At 36.5% G+C, this 18,062-nt stretch overlaps 1 protein-coding gene across 1 annotated transcript in view; it reads left to right on the top strand.

Moving 5' to 3' along the window:
* Positions 1-18,062, top strand: part of TACR3 (tachykinin receptor 3) — an 86,865-nt gene that overhangs the window by 32,645 nt on the left and 36,158 nt on the right. Inside the window, exons 2-3 of the mRNA XM_086407800.1 lie at positions 3,055-3,243; positions 5,324-5,474. Coding sequence (XP_086263926.1) covers positions 3,055-3,243; positions 5,324-5,474 — 340 coding nt within the window. The remainder of the gene's footprint in view (positions 1-3,054; positions 3,244-5,323; positions 5,475-18,062) is intronic.

The raw sequence follows: 18,062 nt of genomic DNA, 5'->3' as shown, positions 1-18,062 counted from the left end.
ATTTTCCACGTGTTGTTTGTTCTCCCAGAAATCTTTTTTACAACTCTCACCCTTCTGCTACCTTGCCTAGTCACCTTTTCAGATTTCAACCCAGAACTCTTTTCTCAGGGAGAACTGATTGATCATCTAAATGCTTTTTACAGTAAATGCACTAAAACAGCCATAAACATTGCCTTTGTAACACTTATTATATTTGTGATTTTAAACTTATTCTTGAGATTATTTGATTAGTATCTGCCTACTTCACTCGACTGTGAGTTCTGCAAAGATCATTTTTTCTCACTGTTGTATTACTACAGTGTCTGGAATGTTACAGCAGGCATCCAATAAATATTTGGTTGAATGAATGAATAATAGATCAAACCAAAAATGACAAAAATGTCAGCTTGAAGTTTCAAAATTTCTACTTTCACTTAAGTGTTGGTGAGAACATAAATTGATTGCTTGCTTTCATACAGTTTAAGTGAAACAGTATTCTACCTATAGGAAATAATTTCTCTAACACTAAACTAATAGATTAAAAAAAAAAGATCAGTGAGAACTTTGCAGTTTATTTTGAATTATCCATGCTGAAGTGGCTGTACAGGACTTTAAACCTACTCATGTCACTCAACTTCTCATTTTAGTTTCAACATAGCAACTGTCTAAACATTCGAACTGGATTCATAAATTTCCAGTACAAGCAAAAAAAAAGCAAAGATTACAATAGGATTGAGGAATATTCAGTTCAGTACAACATTTACTGATAAGTTCTGTGTCTGACTCTGTAAATACCATAAAGCAACACTTCAATATAATAAGAGAAATGGCGTGGTGAGCTACAGTCCACGGCAGGCAGAACAGAAATAACCAACCAAAATTATTGCCTTTATATATTTGACTTTTGTCTTTAATGTTACACATAAATGTTTTAATTTATAAACAAAATGTGACTTCTGATTCTTTGGAAGACATCTACCTTACATATTTCTCTTTCTCTTCCTTATGTGAATAGTTAAATTCAAAGCCATAATCTGTACCTATATAGACTTCAAGCATTGGCAGAGCTGGCTTAGAATTCCAATTCTTACCATCTAGGACATTTTTAAACAATGTACTTAAACTTTAAGCCTCAAGTTTTCTTTTCCGTAAAATAGAGATAGTATTATTTGATTTATTGAACTTTTCTGGATGTTAAATATATATATATGTATACACACATATATATATACAGTGTGTGTGTGTGTGTAATAAGTTGCCTGGTTATGCTTAGCAATCAGTACACATTGCTAGAATTAATTTTTACCAACATAAGCATGAGAGGTGAATTTTAAACGGTTTTCAGATTCAAACATATGCGTTTTATTTTCTTTTTTTAGGCAGTGTATTTGCTTAAACCAAGGTACTGTTTACGGTTACTTTTGTCATATCTAACATTCACTTTTGCCTATTAGCTGTCATTGGATAAGGAAATGGCAACCCACTCCAGTATTCCTGCCTGGAGAATCCCATGGAGAGAGGAGCCTGGCGGGCTACAGTCCATAGGATCGTAAAGAATCGGACACATTAGCTGTCATATATAATAAATTAAGAGTATTTCCTCTAAGTAAATTACAACTAAAGCTAATATTATGAATAGTATATAAGTACCAATATATCACTGAAGATCTAGTTCTACCTAATAGTTGCAAAAGCAAAGAGCAATAAGCAAATTAACGAACTACTCTTATTTTGAAATACTTATTCATAAGAGTAAATTTTTTTGGTTTAAGTAATATTCATTCTTTGATAAAACTGTTACCTTTGAGAAACACAAAATGGTCAATAGTAAAAGTAGTATGATTAAATAATATGCTTTATTGAGAGAAATGCCAAGATACAATTGATTTAGCATACATTATTTTCTACCCTGACTATTGGCCATAAGTTGGCAATGAGCCATATTATCCAATTTAAAACTAGAATTTGATTCTCCCAGACATAGTGTTACTATTTTACCAAGTGAATAAAGCTTGACTTTTGTTACCATATTCAAAGAGTTTCTAATTTCCCAAAAAGTTGCACTGTAAAAATAATACGTGCTTATGTTTCAGAGAAGGCAATGGCACCTCACTCCAGTACTCTTGCCTGGAAAATCCCATGGATGGAGGAGCCTGGTGGGCTGCAGTCCATGGGGTTGCTAAGAGTCAGACATGACTGAGCGACTTCACTTTCACTTTTCACTTTCATGCATTGGAGAAGGAAATGGCAACCCACTCCAGTGTTCTTGCCTGGAGAATCCCAGGGACGGGGAAGCCTGGTGGGCTGCCGTCTATGGGGTCGCACAGAGTCGGATACGACTGAAGCGACTTAGCAGCAGCAGCAGCATGTTTCTTAGAGCCTTAAATATATTTTCCTATGACAATTATGTTATATATAGTTACATAGACACTATGAAGATTTATATGATGTAGTATGAACTCAGTTTTGGAGGTAACAGCATAACCTTAGTCAAACTTGATTTATTCATCCTCCTCTAAATCCTGAATGATGTCTCTGGATGCTTTTCAATGGATATGTTGACAATATCTTTTCTAGGGATTCCTCATCTTTGTCAATCATGTAGACATTATCCATATTAGTTCTTTAGAATTTTCTTTTTATAAAGTTAAACATACACAAGAAAAATGGGAGTCTTGGAGTACAGAACTCATATATTTAAGTGATTAATGCATACATTTCCCATTCCATTCGGCAGAGTTCTGATAATGTGCTAGGCACAACACCAAATAATCGATACCTTTCACTTGTATTATTTCTATTGATCTTGACTTCACCACTAGGAGGGGGTGTTCTTATTTCTATTTTAAAAATAATAAAGTTGAAGCTCAAAAGTTAAATAAGTGACAGGATAGGATTTGAACCTTGATCTGTCTGATTGATAAGACTATGCCATAATTACTCTAAGCAAGTGAAATTTTTATCAATTTGTTTACTAGAAAAGAGATAACCATGGCCCTTGAAACTCCTCTGAAACTCACTTTAAATTCCACTAACAAGAGACCCAACAAAATGGTTTTGTTTGTTTTTATACAGGTATATGGCCATTATTGACCCCTTGAAGCCCAGACTGTCTGCCACCGCAACCAAGATTGTCATTGGAGGCATTTGGATTCTAGCATTTCTACTTGCACTCCCTCAGTGTCTTTATTCCAAAACCAAAGTCATGCCGGGCCGTACTCTTTGCTACGTGCAATGGCCAGAAGGCCCCAAACAACATTTCACGTAAGTTAATTATCTATTATAATCTTCAACTAAATGCATTGAACACTTAAGGAACTATAGGTTGGGAACAACAGTTAAGTAGATAAGACATAGACAGTTCCCTCAAGGGCTCAAACATTACTTGGGAAAAAAGACACATAAAAATACTATACTATCTATATATAGTACAGTATGATATGATCAATTAGTTTGTATAAGTTACAATGATTTCTAACTGGAAAAATGTGATGACCTTTATATGGGGTAGCTCTGGAGAGTTTCCGGAGAAGATGATAAGATAACTGGAGATGAAAGCATTGTTCTGGATTAAGGAATGAGTGAGAAGGGTGGAACTGAAACCCAAAGGTGTGGATTGCTCTTGTAAGAAGCCCGGCTGAAAGGAAAGGGAGTCTTGGTATGTTCCTGGTTGTGTTCCTTTGTTTTAGCATTAAAAACTTAAACACTTAGGTCGGAAAGGAGATAGGAATGCTACATGTTAGAATTTGGTATTTCATATTTTGGACACACCTTTAAAAAAGCAAATTAGCAAAATAATTGTTTCCATTTTGTTTTTTATTCTGACCATTTAAATTTTATTTCAAATAAAATTCTTATTTAGTGATCTATTTTTTTCCTTTACAAACTAACACATAATGCAAATACAATGATCATCTTTTAAAGCAGATATTTTATCAAACTCTGCTCTACTCAGAGTCCAGATTTTTAAAGGAAAAGATTGAGGAGTGTTTATTAAAGGAAAAGCAGGCAGCAGTTATTAAACTGAGGACTGCATTCTTTCCATTATGTAATACTAATATATCTTGTTTGTATGATAGCAAAACAAAATTATTCATAATAATAAAATTAAATTATTTGTTGACTGAATCAATTCGCCACTGACTTTAACACTTAATAAGCTATCAGGAAGACAGCTTTACCAAATAAACACAGATATTGAGATTAGTATACCAAAATCTTTAATTACTTTAAAGCCTTCCTAAGACAGTGGAAGTCACTCAAAAGTTTATACAAATTCTAATTTGGCTATTATATTATTGGCCACCATCTTAGTCCACCATAGTAATATTTTTATAATTTTTATTGAAAGCTATGAAATCCCAAAATTTAGTTTGATAATTTATAGTATAATGACTTTGACGTGACTAATACCTCCATATGGAGAAGGAAATGGCAACCCACTCCAGTATTCTTGCCTGGAGAATCCCAGGGACAGAGGAGCCTAGTGGGCTGCTGTCTATGGGGTCGCACAGAGTCGGACACGACTGAAGCAACTTAGCAGCAGCAGCAGCAATACCTCCATATGTTATTTACCAAATTTAATGATGCAATCAAAATGTGCCAAGACTTTGAAAAAACTCTAATATGACTCAGAACATCTAGTTACATTTTTTCCCTTTGGATGAAAAATGATTTATTTCAAATATGACTGATGTTGCAAGATGTATGTAATAGATTTACACAGAAGAAAATGTATCAGTTGATCAGTTTACTCTGTGCCATCTCTTTTCCTCTGATTATCTGTTTAATCAGGTTAGCCTAGTGATTACCAAGCAAAGGAAAAGTACTCATCTTGAAGCCTCTAGGCAAGGGGAAATGTGCAGTTTAAACGAGCTCTGTAAGAATGCTATAGTTTTCATATGTGAAGTAAAAATTGACAAAGTTAAACTGGTAGTATATGGATGATTGTAGATGACAATAGCTAGGCCTTCCCTTGGTGGCTCAGTGGTAAAGAATCCACCTGCAATGTGGGAGACGCAGAAGCCATGAGTTCAATCCCTGAGGAGGGCATGGCAACCCACTCCAGTATTCTCGCCTGGAGAATCCCATGGACAGAGAAGCCTGGTGGGCTACAATGCACGGGGCTGCAAAGAGTTGGACACGGCTGAAGCGACTGAGCACAGCACACAGCACAGGTGACAATAGCTAGGTGTTTTGGTGAAATTGTGAAATGAGGACTTAGAAGAGAAAATGTGGGCTAAGCATTGGCATTTTCAATTATGACTTAAAATGGAATGAATTCAAAGTCTCTTTATTTTACTCCAATATGCTCTTCAGCATGTATTTTTCTTATTTCTTGCAGTTACCATATTATTGTTATTATACTGGTGTACTGTTTCCCATTGCTTGTCATGGGTATCACATATACCATCGTTGGAATCACCCTCTGGGGAGGAGAGATCCCGGGGGACACCTGTGACAAGTATCATGAGCAGCTAAAGGCTAAAAGAAAGGTACTGTTCTGTATAACTTTCCCAGCATTTTGCGTAAATTGTGGTGCATCAGAGAAGGGAAAAAAAATCTAGTTACGGCATTTTAATATATAACTTGATGCTTTACTCCTACTTTTATTTTTCTCCTTTTCTTTTTTTTTAAATTTTGCTTTCTTTATATCTTCTATAACCCACTGCTGCTGCTTCTGCTAAGTTGCTTCAGTTGTGTCCAACTCGTGTGTGACCCCATAGACGGCAGCCCACCAGGCTCTGCTGTCCTTGGGATTCTCCAGGCAAGAACACTGGAGTGGGTTACCATTTCCATCTCCAATGCATGCAAGTGAAAAGTGAAAGTGAAGTAGCTCAGTCGTGTCTGACTCTTAGCGACCCCATGAACTGCAGCCCACCAGGCTCCTCCATCCATGGGATTTTCCAGGCAAGAGTACTGGAGTGGGGTGCCATTGCCTTGTCCGTCTATATAACCCACTAGTCATGTACAATAGTAGTTTATGATAAGAGTAGTCACTTCCCTACAGAAAGACTATTACCTTTTGCAGAATAGTCTTAATTATACCACCAGAAACTTCTGAAATTTCACTGTAGAAGTCACAGTTGGTTGTATTTCTGCAGCTCTAGTTATCTTAGTCTTTTATTAAATAAAATGTCTCTGATGTACTATATAATCTTTCAGAAGTTTTATTTATCCCAGGAAAGGCATCTCTCTTAGTATGTGCTATAATTCTGTAATATCCATTTATGTATCCCATTCTTCTTCTCTTCCCCACATCTCCCCACATTCCACCCCTATCCTTTATCTGGTTTCTACACAGCCATCTGATTAACAGATGAAGTTACATTAATACTGTTGTACAACTTACTGGGTCACATGATAAAACTTATTTCTGAACAATTGACATTAAGCAAGAAAACCTATAAAAATTATCATAGTGATATTTTATTTAGCAGGATTATTTTTTCATTGTTTCCTTTTCTGACTACTATTATGTGACTCAGTGAGTGAGTTTTTTTATAATAAATTTGCATAGTTAAAAGGAATCTTAGAATCTCTATTCCATCTTTCTCTCTCCAAGTGATGATGTCAATTATTATTATTCCATTTATGATTCATTTATTTATGTGGAACTATTACTTACCTATACTCACTTAACAACAATCAATCAGGTTTTAAAAATCTAATATAGAAAATAGATTTTATTTTAACATTAATAGGTTTTTCTCTGTTGACAAACAGATAAGATTTTATGTTTGGTTAGCATTTTATCATTAGGTTGAGTATTTGAAAGCAAATATTTTTTCACATCAATTTAGTTATTTCAGCCTATAATATATATAATTTCATTTTATTTCTCTTTGGGAAAAAACCTTAAAAATGAAGTACACGATTCTACTGCTGGGCATATATATCAGAGAAAACTATAATTCAAAAAGAAACATGCATCCTATTGTTCCCTGCAACACTATTTACAATAGCCAAGACAAGAGACCACTTAATTTTCCATTTACAGACAAATGGATAAAGAGGATGTGGGACATATATATAATGGAATACTACTAAGTCATAAAGAGAAAGTAATAATGCCATTTGCAGCAATATGGATGGACCTAGAAATGATCATACTAAGTGAAGTAAGTCAGAGAGAGAAAGACAAATACCATATGACATCATTTATAGGTAGAATCTAAAATATGACACGAATGAACTTATCTAAGGAGGGCACGGCAACCCACTCCAGTATTTCTTCCCGGAGAATCTTATGGACAGAGGAGCCTGCTGGGCTACAGTCCACAGGGTTGCATGGAGTCAGACATGACTGAAGTGACTTAGAATGCAGGCAACCACACACAAAACAGAAATGGACTCACAGACATAGAGAACAGATTGTGGTTCCCAAGGGAAAGTGGGGGAGGGAGAGAGGATTGCCTGGAAGTTTGGGGTTAGTAGATGCAAACTATTCCATTTAGAATGGATAAACAACAAGATCCTACTGTATAGCACAGAGAACTATATTCAATAGCCTGTGATAAAACCTAATGGAAAAGAATGTATATATGTATAACTGAATCACTTTGTTGTAGAAATTAACAAAACTTGTAAATCAACTGTACTTCGATAAAATTTAAAAATGAAGTGCACAAACAAGCAAACTATGTCTTTACCACATTTAAAAAAAAAAAGAATCGTAGAACTAGCAGGACTTCAGTAACATGATCATCTTAAGTGAACAGTTTCTCCTTCTCCTTTATTTTGATTCTCACTTTCTAACATCTTGATCATGCTGCAAGATACTCTTGGCAGGGGGCATATTCTCTAACATGTTTTAGGCATAATCACATTAAATAACTGATGTGATAGTCTACATAGTTGGCTGTTGTTCAGTTGCTAAGTCCTGTCTGACTCTTTTCGACCCCAGGGACTGTAGCCCACCAGGCTCCTCTGTCCCTGGGATTTCCCAGGCAAGAATACTGGAGTGGGCTGCCATTTTCTTCTCTAAAGGATCTTCCTGACCCAGGGATCAAACCCATGGCTCCTACATCTCCTGCATTGGCAGGAGAATTCTTTACCACTGAGCCACCAGGGGAGCCCAATATTCTACGTGCTGTATTTCAGAATCACTTGTCTTTGTACTTCCTGCTTACTTTCTTGTCTTTTATTTCTTTGCTACTAGTTTAAGCATTTTTAAAATACTTTTCCCCTGTTCAATTCTACACAACTTAAAATAAGTTCAGTAATTATAGATTATAGCTCCTTTTCCTTAATATTGACATAATATTTTTCTAGAAAGAGATAAAAATTTAATCTGAGTGTTTCTTTTTATTTTTGAGTTGAATCCCAGAGGGAAAAAAAGAAAGAGGGAATATTTTTGCATTTGCCCCTCTATAGCAGATGAGAATATGGCATACATATTTCATTTTTACTGCTGCTACTGCTGCTAAGTTGCTTCAGTCATGTCCGACTCTGTGCAACCCCATAGACGGCAGCCCACCAGGCTCCCCCTATCCCTGGGATTCTCCAGGCAAGAACATTGGAGTGGGTTGCCATTTCCTTCTCAAAGTATAAATATCAATTCAAACTGAGAGATTGACTCTTCTAGCATATTTCAAAAATTAAGATATATAAAAGTTCTAATCCATATTTCTATTTCTCAGGTTGTGATCTTGGCTGAAATAGTATAAAATTACATCTATGACATGGGCTTCTCATAATAAATCACCTGTCCTTAGGTTTCTTTCACAGTCACTTACCGATATGACCATTAGTATTGTGAAAGTAACCCTCATTTTGCCCCAAAATTTAAAATTTCAAAATATAAATAGCTCTTCTCTTAATTTTTTTATTTAAAATTTGAATATTGTCTAGTATAGTTTGGAATACAGTTATTTCTAGTAATTATGCTCTTTTCTTATATCAGTATGACTGTTTAGGTGAAAGATATGAATTTTACCCTGGATGGGAGATTACATCTTTGATATTACAGATTGGACTTGAGAAACAAGACAGTATTGGTTACAAGAGAGCAAATTCATCATGACTGCTGGGAAAAAATAACTCCATAAACAACTCTGAGTCAATGTACTATTAATAAAAAAACTGCAGTTACTGATTGAGCTCCCCATACATGTGAATAAGAATAAAAAAAAGTTTAAGAAATTTTAGTCAGAACACTGAAAAGATCTTTGCAACGACTAAGAAGCATTGCTTCCATTTCTCTTTTTTCTTAAGGTCTTCAGGAACTGTATTCAGTTTTGAGTCCTGTAGATTAAATTCTATGAAGAACAGCCAGTGGAAATAAATTCCATGTCTAAGCTATATAGAACCTAATACGTCTAAAAGTTAAACTAACATGAAGCTGTCAGAAAAATGAGGATTAACCACCCCCACTCAACATTTACATTTGTCCTGCCTAACAATATGCATACTTTGAAAATAATACCAGTGGCACTTCAAAAATTTCTTGGCACATAGAACTGTTCTCAGTAAATTGTACCTGTTACTTAAGGCACTTTGTATATATATGCACTTTATTAAATAGGCACTTTACTTTGAATATATAAAGCACTTTATTATGAAGATCAGAAAGCATCATGTGGTAGAAAAGTAAAGAGGTATAAAACGGGTCATTTATCTATTTAAACATAATATTGACCTACATTTTAACATGAGTCACAGTTTGTAAATAACTTTCACATGAATATTATTGAATTCTCACATTATCTATGTGATTTTTTCTTGTTTTACAGAAAAATGAAATTGAGCCCCAAATTCACAAAATTAACAAGTGGCAGAACTTGGACTTGAATCCTAAACAAAGTTTTTAGAGTTCTTTCAGAGAGCTATCTCAAAGGAATAGGTTTCAGAATGATATTTTAAATCCAAGTATTACTTATATTATATGAAGTGCATTCTCATACATAGACTGTACTAACATCACAGTAGTCCCAAGAGGTATGTCTAAGTAAGTAAGTAAATAACTTCAGTCACTCAATCATGTCCGACTCTTTGTGACGTCATGGACTGCAGCACACCAGGCTTCCCTGTCCATCACCAACTCCTGGAGCTTGCTCAAATTCATGTCCATTAAGTCAGTGATGCCATCCAACCATCTCATCCTCTGTCACTCTCTTCTCTTCCTGCCTTCTTCAGTCTTTCCCAGCATCAAGGGTCTTTCCCAATGAGTCAGTTCTTCACATGAGGTGGCCAAAGTATTGGAGCTTCAGCTTTAGCATCAGTCCTTCCAGTGAATATTCAGGACTGATTTCCTTTAGAATGGACTGGTTGGATCTCCTTGCAGTCCAAGGGACTCCCAAGAGTCTTCTCCAGCACCACACTTCAAAAGCATCAATTCTTTGGTGCTCAGCTTTCTTTATGGTCCAACTCTCACATCCATACATGACTACTGGAAAAACCATAGCTTTGACTAGACGGACCTATGTCAGCGAATGTCTCTGCTTTCTAATATGCTGTCTAGATTAGTCATAGCTTTTCTTCCAAGGAGCAAGCATCTTTTAATTTCATGGCTGCAGTCACCATCTGCAGTAATTTTGGAGCCCAAGAAAATAAAGTCTGTCACTGTTTCCATATCTATTTTCCATGAAGTGATGGGACCAAATGCCATGATCTTCATCTTTTGAATGTTGAGTTTTAAGCCAGCTTTTTCACTCTCCTCTTTCACTTTTATCAAGAGGCTTTTTAGTTCCTCTTCACTTTTTGCCAAAAGGGTGGTGTCATCTGCATGAGGTTATTGATATTTCTCCTGGCAATCTTGATTCCAGTTTGTGCTTCATCCAGCCCGGCATTTCACATGATGTACTGTACATATAAGTTAAATAAACAGGGTGACAATATACAGCCCTGACATACTCCTTTCCAGATTTGGAACCAGTCTGTTGTTCCACGTCCAGTTCTAACCATTGCTTCTTGACCTGCATACAGATTTCTCAGGAGGCAGGGAAGGTGGTCTGGTATTCCCATATCTTGAAGAATTTTCCACAGTTTGTTATGATCCACACAAAGGCTTTGGCATAGTCAATAAAGCAGAAGTAGATATTTTTTTGGAACTCTCTTGCTTTTTATACAATCCAACAGATCAATAGGAGGTAGGCATAGTGAAAATTATTTTCTTCCATTTTTAACAAATCAGGAAACTGAAGGTCTGGGAAGGTGAATGGGACCCAAATTCATACAGCCTGTAATAGCATAAATAAGCCCTTTCAGTCCTGTGGAATACATTCTTTCCATTACACTGAACTGCAAAGAGTTGGCAGCTACCTTGAGCCAATCTCCTGTCCATTTTCTCATTCACATTATATGAACTTATTTTCCCTTTTCTTGAAAGTTTTTTGATGAGGGCTAATCAAGATAATGTATGTATTAATGTGTCTGGTACTTAATGTCATAAACATGCAATTCCAATCTGCATGTATCTTCATCTATTTATGAGACAAAAATAAACCTAATTATTATCATTAATATAAAGAACAATGCTTGTGATAGCTCTATATAAGCAACAAGCATTTACTGTGCGTGTTATGTGCCAGACACTTGATTTAGGTGCTTTAAATAGTTTAGCCAATTGAATTCTGACAACCACATAAGGGAGGCATTGTTATTTTCAGTTGACAGATGAAGAAACAGTCATTAGCTGGGTTAAGTAACTGCCTAATCTGTTGAATGACAGAGTCAGGATATAAACCCAGAAAGTCTAATTCTAGAGAATGTGATCATAATTTCTATATTTTAATGATCATTTCTGTACTTTGCTGGGTGGTGGTGATAATAAGATAAAGTAATTATTTTCTTATCTTTCTAGTTGTTTAATTACCAGGAGTACAATTGAATAAATTATTGTATTATTTATTGATACATTCTGAGTTTAAAGGCTCTTGTAGATTAAACTGACCAAAATACATAATGTTGTTTTTAAGAAAAAATTATCTTCCAGTACCACTAGTCAACTTAACACTTATTTCTAGTACCAGCAATCAACTTAAAAATTACATCTAAAAAACAGTTTATCTGTACACTAGAACTGCATGCAATTACCAAAGTGAGGAGGCATCTATTTTACCTGCAAAAATATACACTAAAACCTGGTTTTGATTGTTAAAAATTATAAATCAGCTCAACTGAGTACTTTTTTTATTTTTAGTTCAAATGAGTTTTTTAAACACTTTAAAGCTCCTCTAACATATGCTGAATAAAAACATACACAACCTCCCTTAACAAATTCTCCTCAATTAATATAACACCCTAACACATAATGATATTAATGGTTTTGCTGCAACTAAAAATATTCCACAATAATTACATCGCCACTGCCAAATATCAATAGACAGATATAAGTGTAATTGTTTCTCATATCTGGAGAAAATTCAAATTTGTAAAGCCAAATGAGCACAATGTCTTGTGTGTGCTTGAGAGAGAGAGAGACATATTAGGAAAGAGAGTGATAAATATGATACAAAACAAAAGAGATATAAGAGATACTACTGTGGAAGAACTGGGACTCTGGACAGTTGAGTTCCGGGCATGATATTTTATTTCAGACTTACTTTGTTTGAATCATCACTTTTCTCTGGGCTCATTGTCATATTTGTAAAATGAGAAGATTGAAGCAGATCACTTCCAAGTTCTCTTTCAGCTATACATATCCATGATTGAGATCATCAAATATTTATTTAACATATAATGTGGACCAGGCATTGTGCACAAGTGATTTTATTTAAACTTTATAAAATCCTATAAAAGAGGATGTATTTCAGGTCATAAATATTAGTGAGCAAAGCTTACAGAAAATTTTCTAATGGATTCTGTATAGTTGATTTAACTTGGAGGCAAAATTTTCCTTCACACCTTTGACCCAACATAAGTTTAAGAGACCTGTATGCAGGTCAGGAAGCAACAGTTAGAACTGGACATGGAACAACAGACTGGTTCCAAATAGGAAAAGGAATACATCAAGGCTGTATATTGTCACCCTGCTTATTTGACTTCTATGCAGAGTACATCATGAGAAACGCTGGACTGGAAGAAGCACAAGCTGGAATCAAGATTGCCGGGAGAAATATCAATAACCTCAGATATGCAGATGACACCACTCTTATGGCAGAAAGTGAAGAAGAACTAAAGAGCCTCTTGATGAAAGTGAAAGAGGAGAGTGAAAAAGTTGGCTTAAAGCTCAACATTCAGAAAATGAAGATCATGACATCCGGTCCCATCACTTCATGGGAAATAGACGGGGAAACAGTGGAAACTGGCTGACTTTATTTTTTTGGGCTCCAAAATCACTGCAGATGGTGATTAAAAGATGAAATTAAAAGATGCTTGCTCCTTGGAAGGAAAGTTATGACCAATCTAGATAGCATACTGAAAAGCAGAGACATTACTTTGCCAACAAAGGTTCGTCTAGTCAAGGCTATGGTTTTTCCAGTGGTCATGTATGGATGTGAGAGTTGGACTATAAAGAAAGCTGAATGCCAAAGAATGGATGCTTTTAAAGTGTGGTGATGGATAAGACTCTTGAGAGTCCCTTGGACTGCAAGGAGATCCAACCAGTCCATCCTAAAAGAGATCGTCCTGGGTGTTCACTGGAAGGACTGATGCTGAAGCTGAAACCCCATACTTTGGTCACCTGGTGCGAACAGCTGACTCTTGAAAAGATCCTGATGCTGGGAAAGATTGAGGGCAGGAGGAGAAGGGAATGACAGAGGATGAGATTTTTGGATGGCATTACCGACTCAATGGATATGGGTTTGGGTGGACTCTGGGAGTTGGTGATGGACAGGGAGGCCTGGCATGCTGTGGTTCATGGGGTTGCAGAGTCGGACATGACTGAGAGACCAAACTGAACTGACTGAAGTAACCAGTCACTCATTATACTGTTGTTTGCAAGGATACTGTGCAGAGATTGGGATGGGAAGATCAATGCTTAAGGTCAGTTTAGCATGAAGCACCCCCCACTCAAAAATAAAATTTGTTCTTCTACTTTGTTGGACTTCAGTTCCTACACTTTTTCTCTCCAGTCTCAGCCACCCCTCCACATCCTTCTTATCCTACCTCTAGCCCTATCTAGTTTGAGGAAAGAAAAAAATACATGCTTTGATCTATGTTTAGGTAGGTGTTTCATAGGCACACTAGTGGGACAGAAACAGGAAGTAAAATCACAGGAAATATTAATATGTAGAGCATCAATTTATAGTGCAATATCATGTTGTTTACATATAGTAGTTCTGTATCCATTACTTTTATAAATGTGTATATATGAATACATGTAAAATCCACATAATAAATATATGTGCCCTAGATGAAAAAGCAAGAGAGCAATCATGGAGTCCAAAACTAGCTCAGAATCTGTGAGGAAAATTTTTTCCATTTTTTTTTCTTTTTTTTGCCAATTCTATTTTTATAGAATACAATCTATACACATTTTTTTATTTTACCTCATAATAATATTTTGGAATAGATGGAAAATGTTTTATTTTAAAGACAGATAAGCAGAAATGTTGAAGCTAGAGAAGCTCATGGCAAAATAGAAGGGATCAGTCTGGAAAACCCTGAATATTCATTGGAAGGACTGACACTGAAGCTGAATCTCCAATACTTCGGCCACCTGATGTGAAGAGCCCACTCACTGGAAGACGCTGCTGCTGGGAAAGACTGAAAGCAAAAGGGGAAGGAGGTGGCAGAGGATGACATGGTTGGAGAGCATCACCAACTCAGTGGACATGAATCTGAGCAAACTCCGGGAAATAACGAAGGACGGGGAAGCCTGGCGTGCTGCAGTCCATGGGGTGTCAAAGAGTAGGACACAACTTAGCAACTGAAGAACTATGTGAAAAAAAAAAACTTTTAAAATAATCATCAGTTTGATCAGAAGACTGAGGGAGAGGAAATTGACAAATTCTATTTAAAGACTCAATCACTGAGAAAATTAGGACATTATTGACAAGAATTATGAAGCCTGTGAGAAAATACAGCGGTTTTGGATGAAGAAGATAAATTTACTTGAGGAGAATCTAGCAAGGTGGAAAGAGGCAGAGTCTTTACCACTAGCACCACCCAGGAAGCCCAGTTGTTAGATTTGTACTTAAGGCTAAAACGCTCTTCTGCCTTTCCAATGGAACCTCTTATATGGGAATAGATTGGTCTTTGTACTCTAATGTGTGGTTTTCTTTGTTCATGTTCTTTCAACGAGCTTTTAGTGCAGGTTTTCGGTTGACAAGATTCTTAACTTAGGTCACATATCTTATGCTGATCACCGATCTCTCGTTGCCCACTGCTGCAATCTGTACATTGCCCAGATATAGGATGGCCGCCAAGACCTTAAAAACGTCCATCTGAAAATCTTCCTTGAAACCCAGCAGTGTGAAGGTCTTCTGAGTCTCTTCTTGACAAAATGCATTTCAATGTTTTCCACTTCTAATCTGATAAAAGTAAATCTCCTCGAACATGCTGTCTTTTCCCTGCTCTTAAAACTAATGCCCATTGCTAAGTGTTAATCATATTCTCCTATTTTGCCTTGCTTGAGTAGTTCTTAAAGTAAATTTAAATAGTTTTAACTAGATTATGTGTGAATGATTGAAATTTCACTATGTCAACAATAATGTATCATCTAATAACCATCGACACTTCTTCAGTTTATAATTAAACCTCATTTTCAAGTAAGTTCAAGTACTGTTACAGTATACAAAAAATAGAGGAGGAAAGAATAAGGTACTTTAAAATTAGGTTAAATTAAAATGATGCTTGGTAATACCCCTAAGAAATGTGGGGCATTTTATCACAGGTAAATTCTCAGATCTGTTGTAGACTACTGATCAAGAGATGTGCTGTACTCACCTTGGTTTCCTTGGTGCCTAGCATAATGCTTTCTGGATGGATGGATGGATGGTGAATTAATAAATGATTGAAAGAATGAAGTTTTGTGAATCAGCTACTTTCTCATTTTCTACATGAGAAAATGTAGGCATGTAATATGATTTGCTAAAGGTCAAAAATTATTAGGAGGAGAACTAACTCTCCTGAGTTCTAACCTGATGCTCTACCCCTAGACCCAGCACACAGAGGAAAGATTTTGGTCTAAATCTTCAGGACAAAATGCATGTCTTCAGGATTATATTAATACCCTCAGAACTAAAAATGAGGTTTACTCATCTATTGCTGAATAAATTAAACTGTTCTTGAAAGTTTTCTATATTTCATTAAATAAAAACATTTCTTAGGCCTGCCACAAGTAAAACAATATATAGGATCTTCCCCATTGTACACAATTTTTGATATAGTATTCCAGTAACCTGAAAATTTAAGTTAGTAAAAAGAATTTATACCATGCATATACTTGTCACTGTAAAATTCCGAATTCCCTTAACATCAAACTACATTGGGGGAAAAAAAATTGCCTCTTTCTTTCTTAGAGGGGAAAAAACACTTCAGAATTCTGCAAGACTAACTTTATCAACATCAAATATACCCCTCGTCCAAGGTAAGGAGCAATGGCTGCGCTTTGCTGGAGCAGCCATGAAGAGATACTCCACGCCCAAGGTAAGAGAAACCCAAGTAAGACAGTAGGTGTTGCAAGAGGGCAAAAACATTGAAACCATACTCACAGAAAACTAGTCAATCTAATCACACTAGGACCACAGTCTTGTCTAACTCAATGAAACTAAGCCATGCCCATGGGGAAACCCAAGATGGGCGGGTCATGGTGGAGAGATCTGACAGAATGTGGTCCACTGGAGAAGGGAATGGCAAACCACTTCAGTATTCTTGCCTTGAGAACCCCATGAACAGTATGAAAAGGCAAAATGATAGGATACTGAAAGAGGGACTCCCCAGGTCAGTAGGTGCCCAATATGCTACTGGAGATCAGTGAAGAAATAACTCCAGAAAGAATGAAGGGATGGAGCCAAAGCAAAAACAATACCCAGCTGTGGATGTGACTGGTGATAGAAGCAAGGTCTGATGCTGTAAAGAGCAATATTGCATAGGAACCTGGAATGTTAGGTCCATGAGTCAAGGCAAATAGGAAGTGGTCAAACAAGAGATGGCAAGAGTGAACATCGACATTCCAGGAATCAGCGAACTAAAATGGACTGGAATGGGTGTATTTAACTCAGATGACCATTATATCTACTACTGCGGGCAGGAATCCCTCAGAAGAAATGGAGTAGCCATCATGGTCAACAAAAGAGTCCGAAATGCAGTACTTGGATGCAATCTCAAAAACGACAGAATGATCTCTGTTCGTTTCCAAGGCAAACCGTTCAATATCACAGTAATCCAAGTCTATGCCCCAACCACTAACACTGAAGAAGCTGAAGTTGAACGGTTCTATGAAGACCTACAAGACCTTTTAGAACTAACACCCAAAAAAGATGTCCTTTTCATTATAGGGGACTGGAATGCAAAAGTAGGAAGTCAAAAAACACCTGGAGGTGGTTTGCCATTCCCTTCTCCAGTGGACCATCTTCTGTCAGATCTCTCCACCATGACCCGCCCATCTTGGGTTGCCCCACAGGCATGGCTTAGTTTCATTGAGTTAGACAAGGCTGTGGTTCTAGTATGATTACATTGACTAGTTTTCTGTGAGTATGGTTTCAGTGTGTTTGCCCTCCGATGCCCTCTTGTTTCCTTTTACCTGGAGTAACAGGAAAATTTGGCCTTGGAATACAGAATGAAGCAGGGCAAAGACTAATAGAGTTTTGCCAATAAAATGCACTGGTCATAACAAACACCCTCTTCCAACAACACAAGAGAAGACTCTATACATGGACATCACCAGATGGTCAACACCGAAATCAGATTGATTATATTCTTTGCAGCCAAAGATGGAGAAGCTCTATACAGTCAGCAAAAACAAGACCAGAAGCTGACTATGGCTCAGACCATGAACTCCTTATTGCCAAATTCAGACTTAAATTGAAGAAAGTAGGGAAAACCACTAGACCATTCAGGTATGACCTAAATCAAATCCCTTATGATTATACAGTGGAAATGAGAAATAGATTTAAGGGCCTAGATCCGATGGATAGAGTGCCTGATGAACTATGGAATGAGGTTTGTGACATTGTACAGGAGACAGGGATCAAGAC

Source organism: Bos grunniens, chromosome 6, assembly GCF_055505025.1.
Source record: "Bos grunniens cultivar Pamir isolate PY7600 chromosome 6, Bosgru_T2T1.0, whole genome shotgun sequence".
Classification (NCBI taxonomy): domain Eukaryota; kingdom Metazoa; phylum Chordata; class Mammalia; order Artiodactyla; family Bovidae; genus Bos; species Bos grunniens.
Note: the sequence above shows the minus strand (reverse complement) of the source record. Positions and strands in the feature narration are given on the sequence as shown.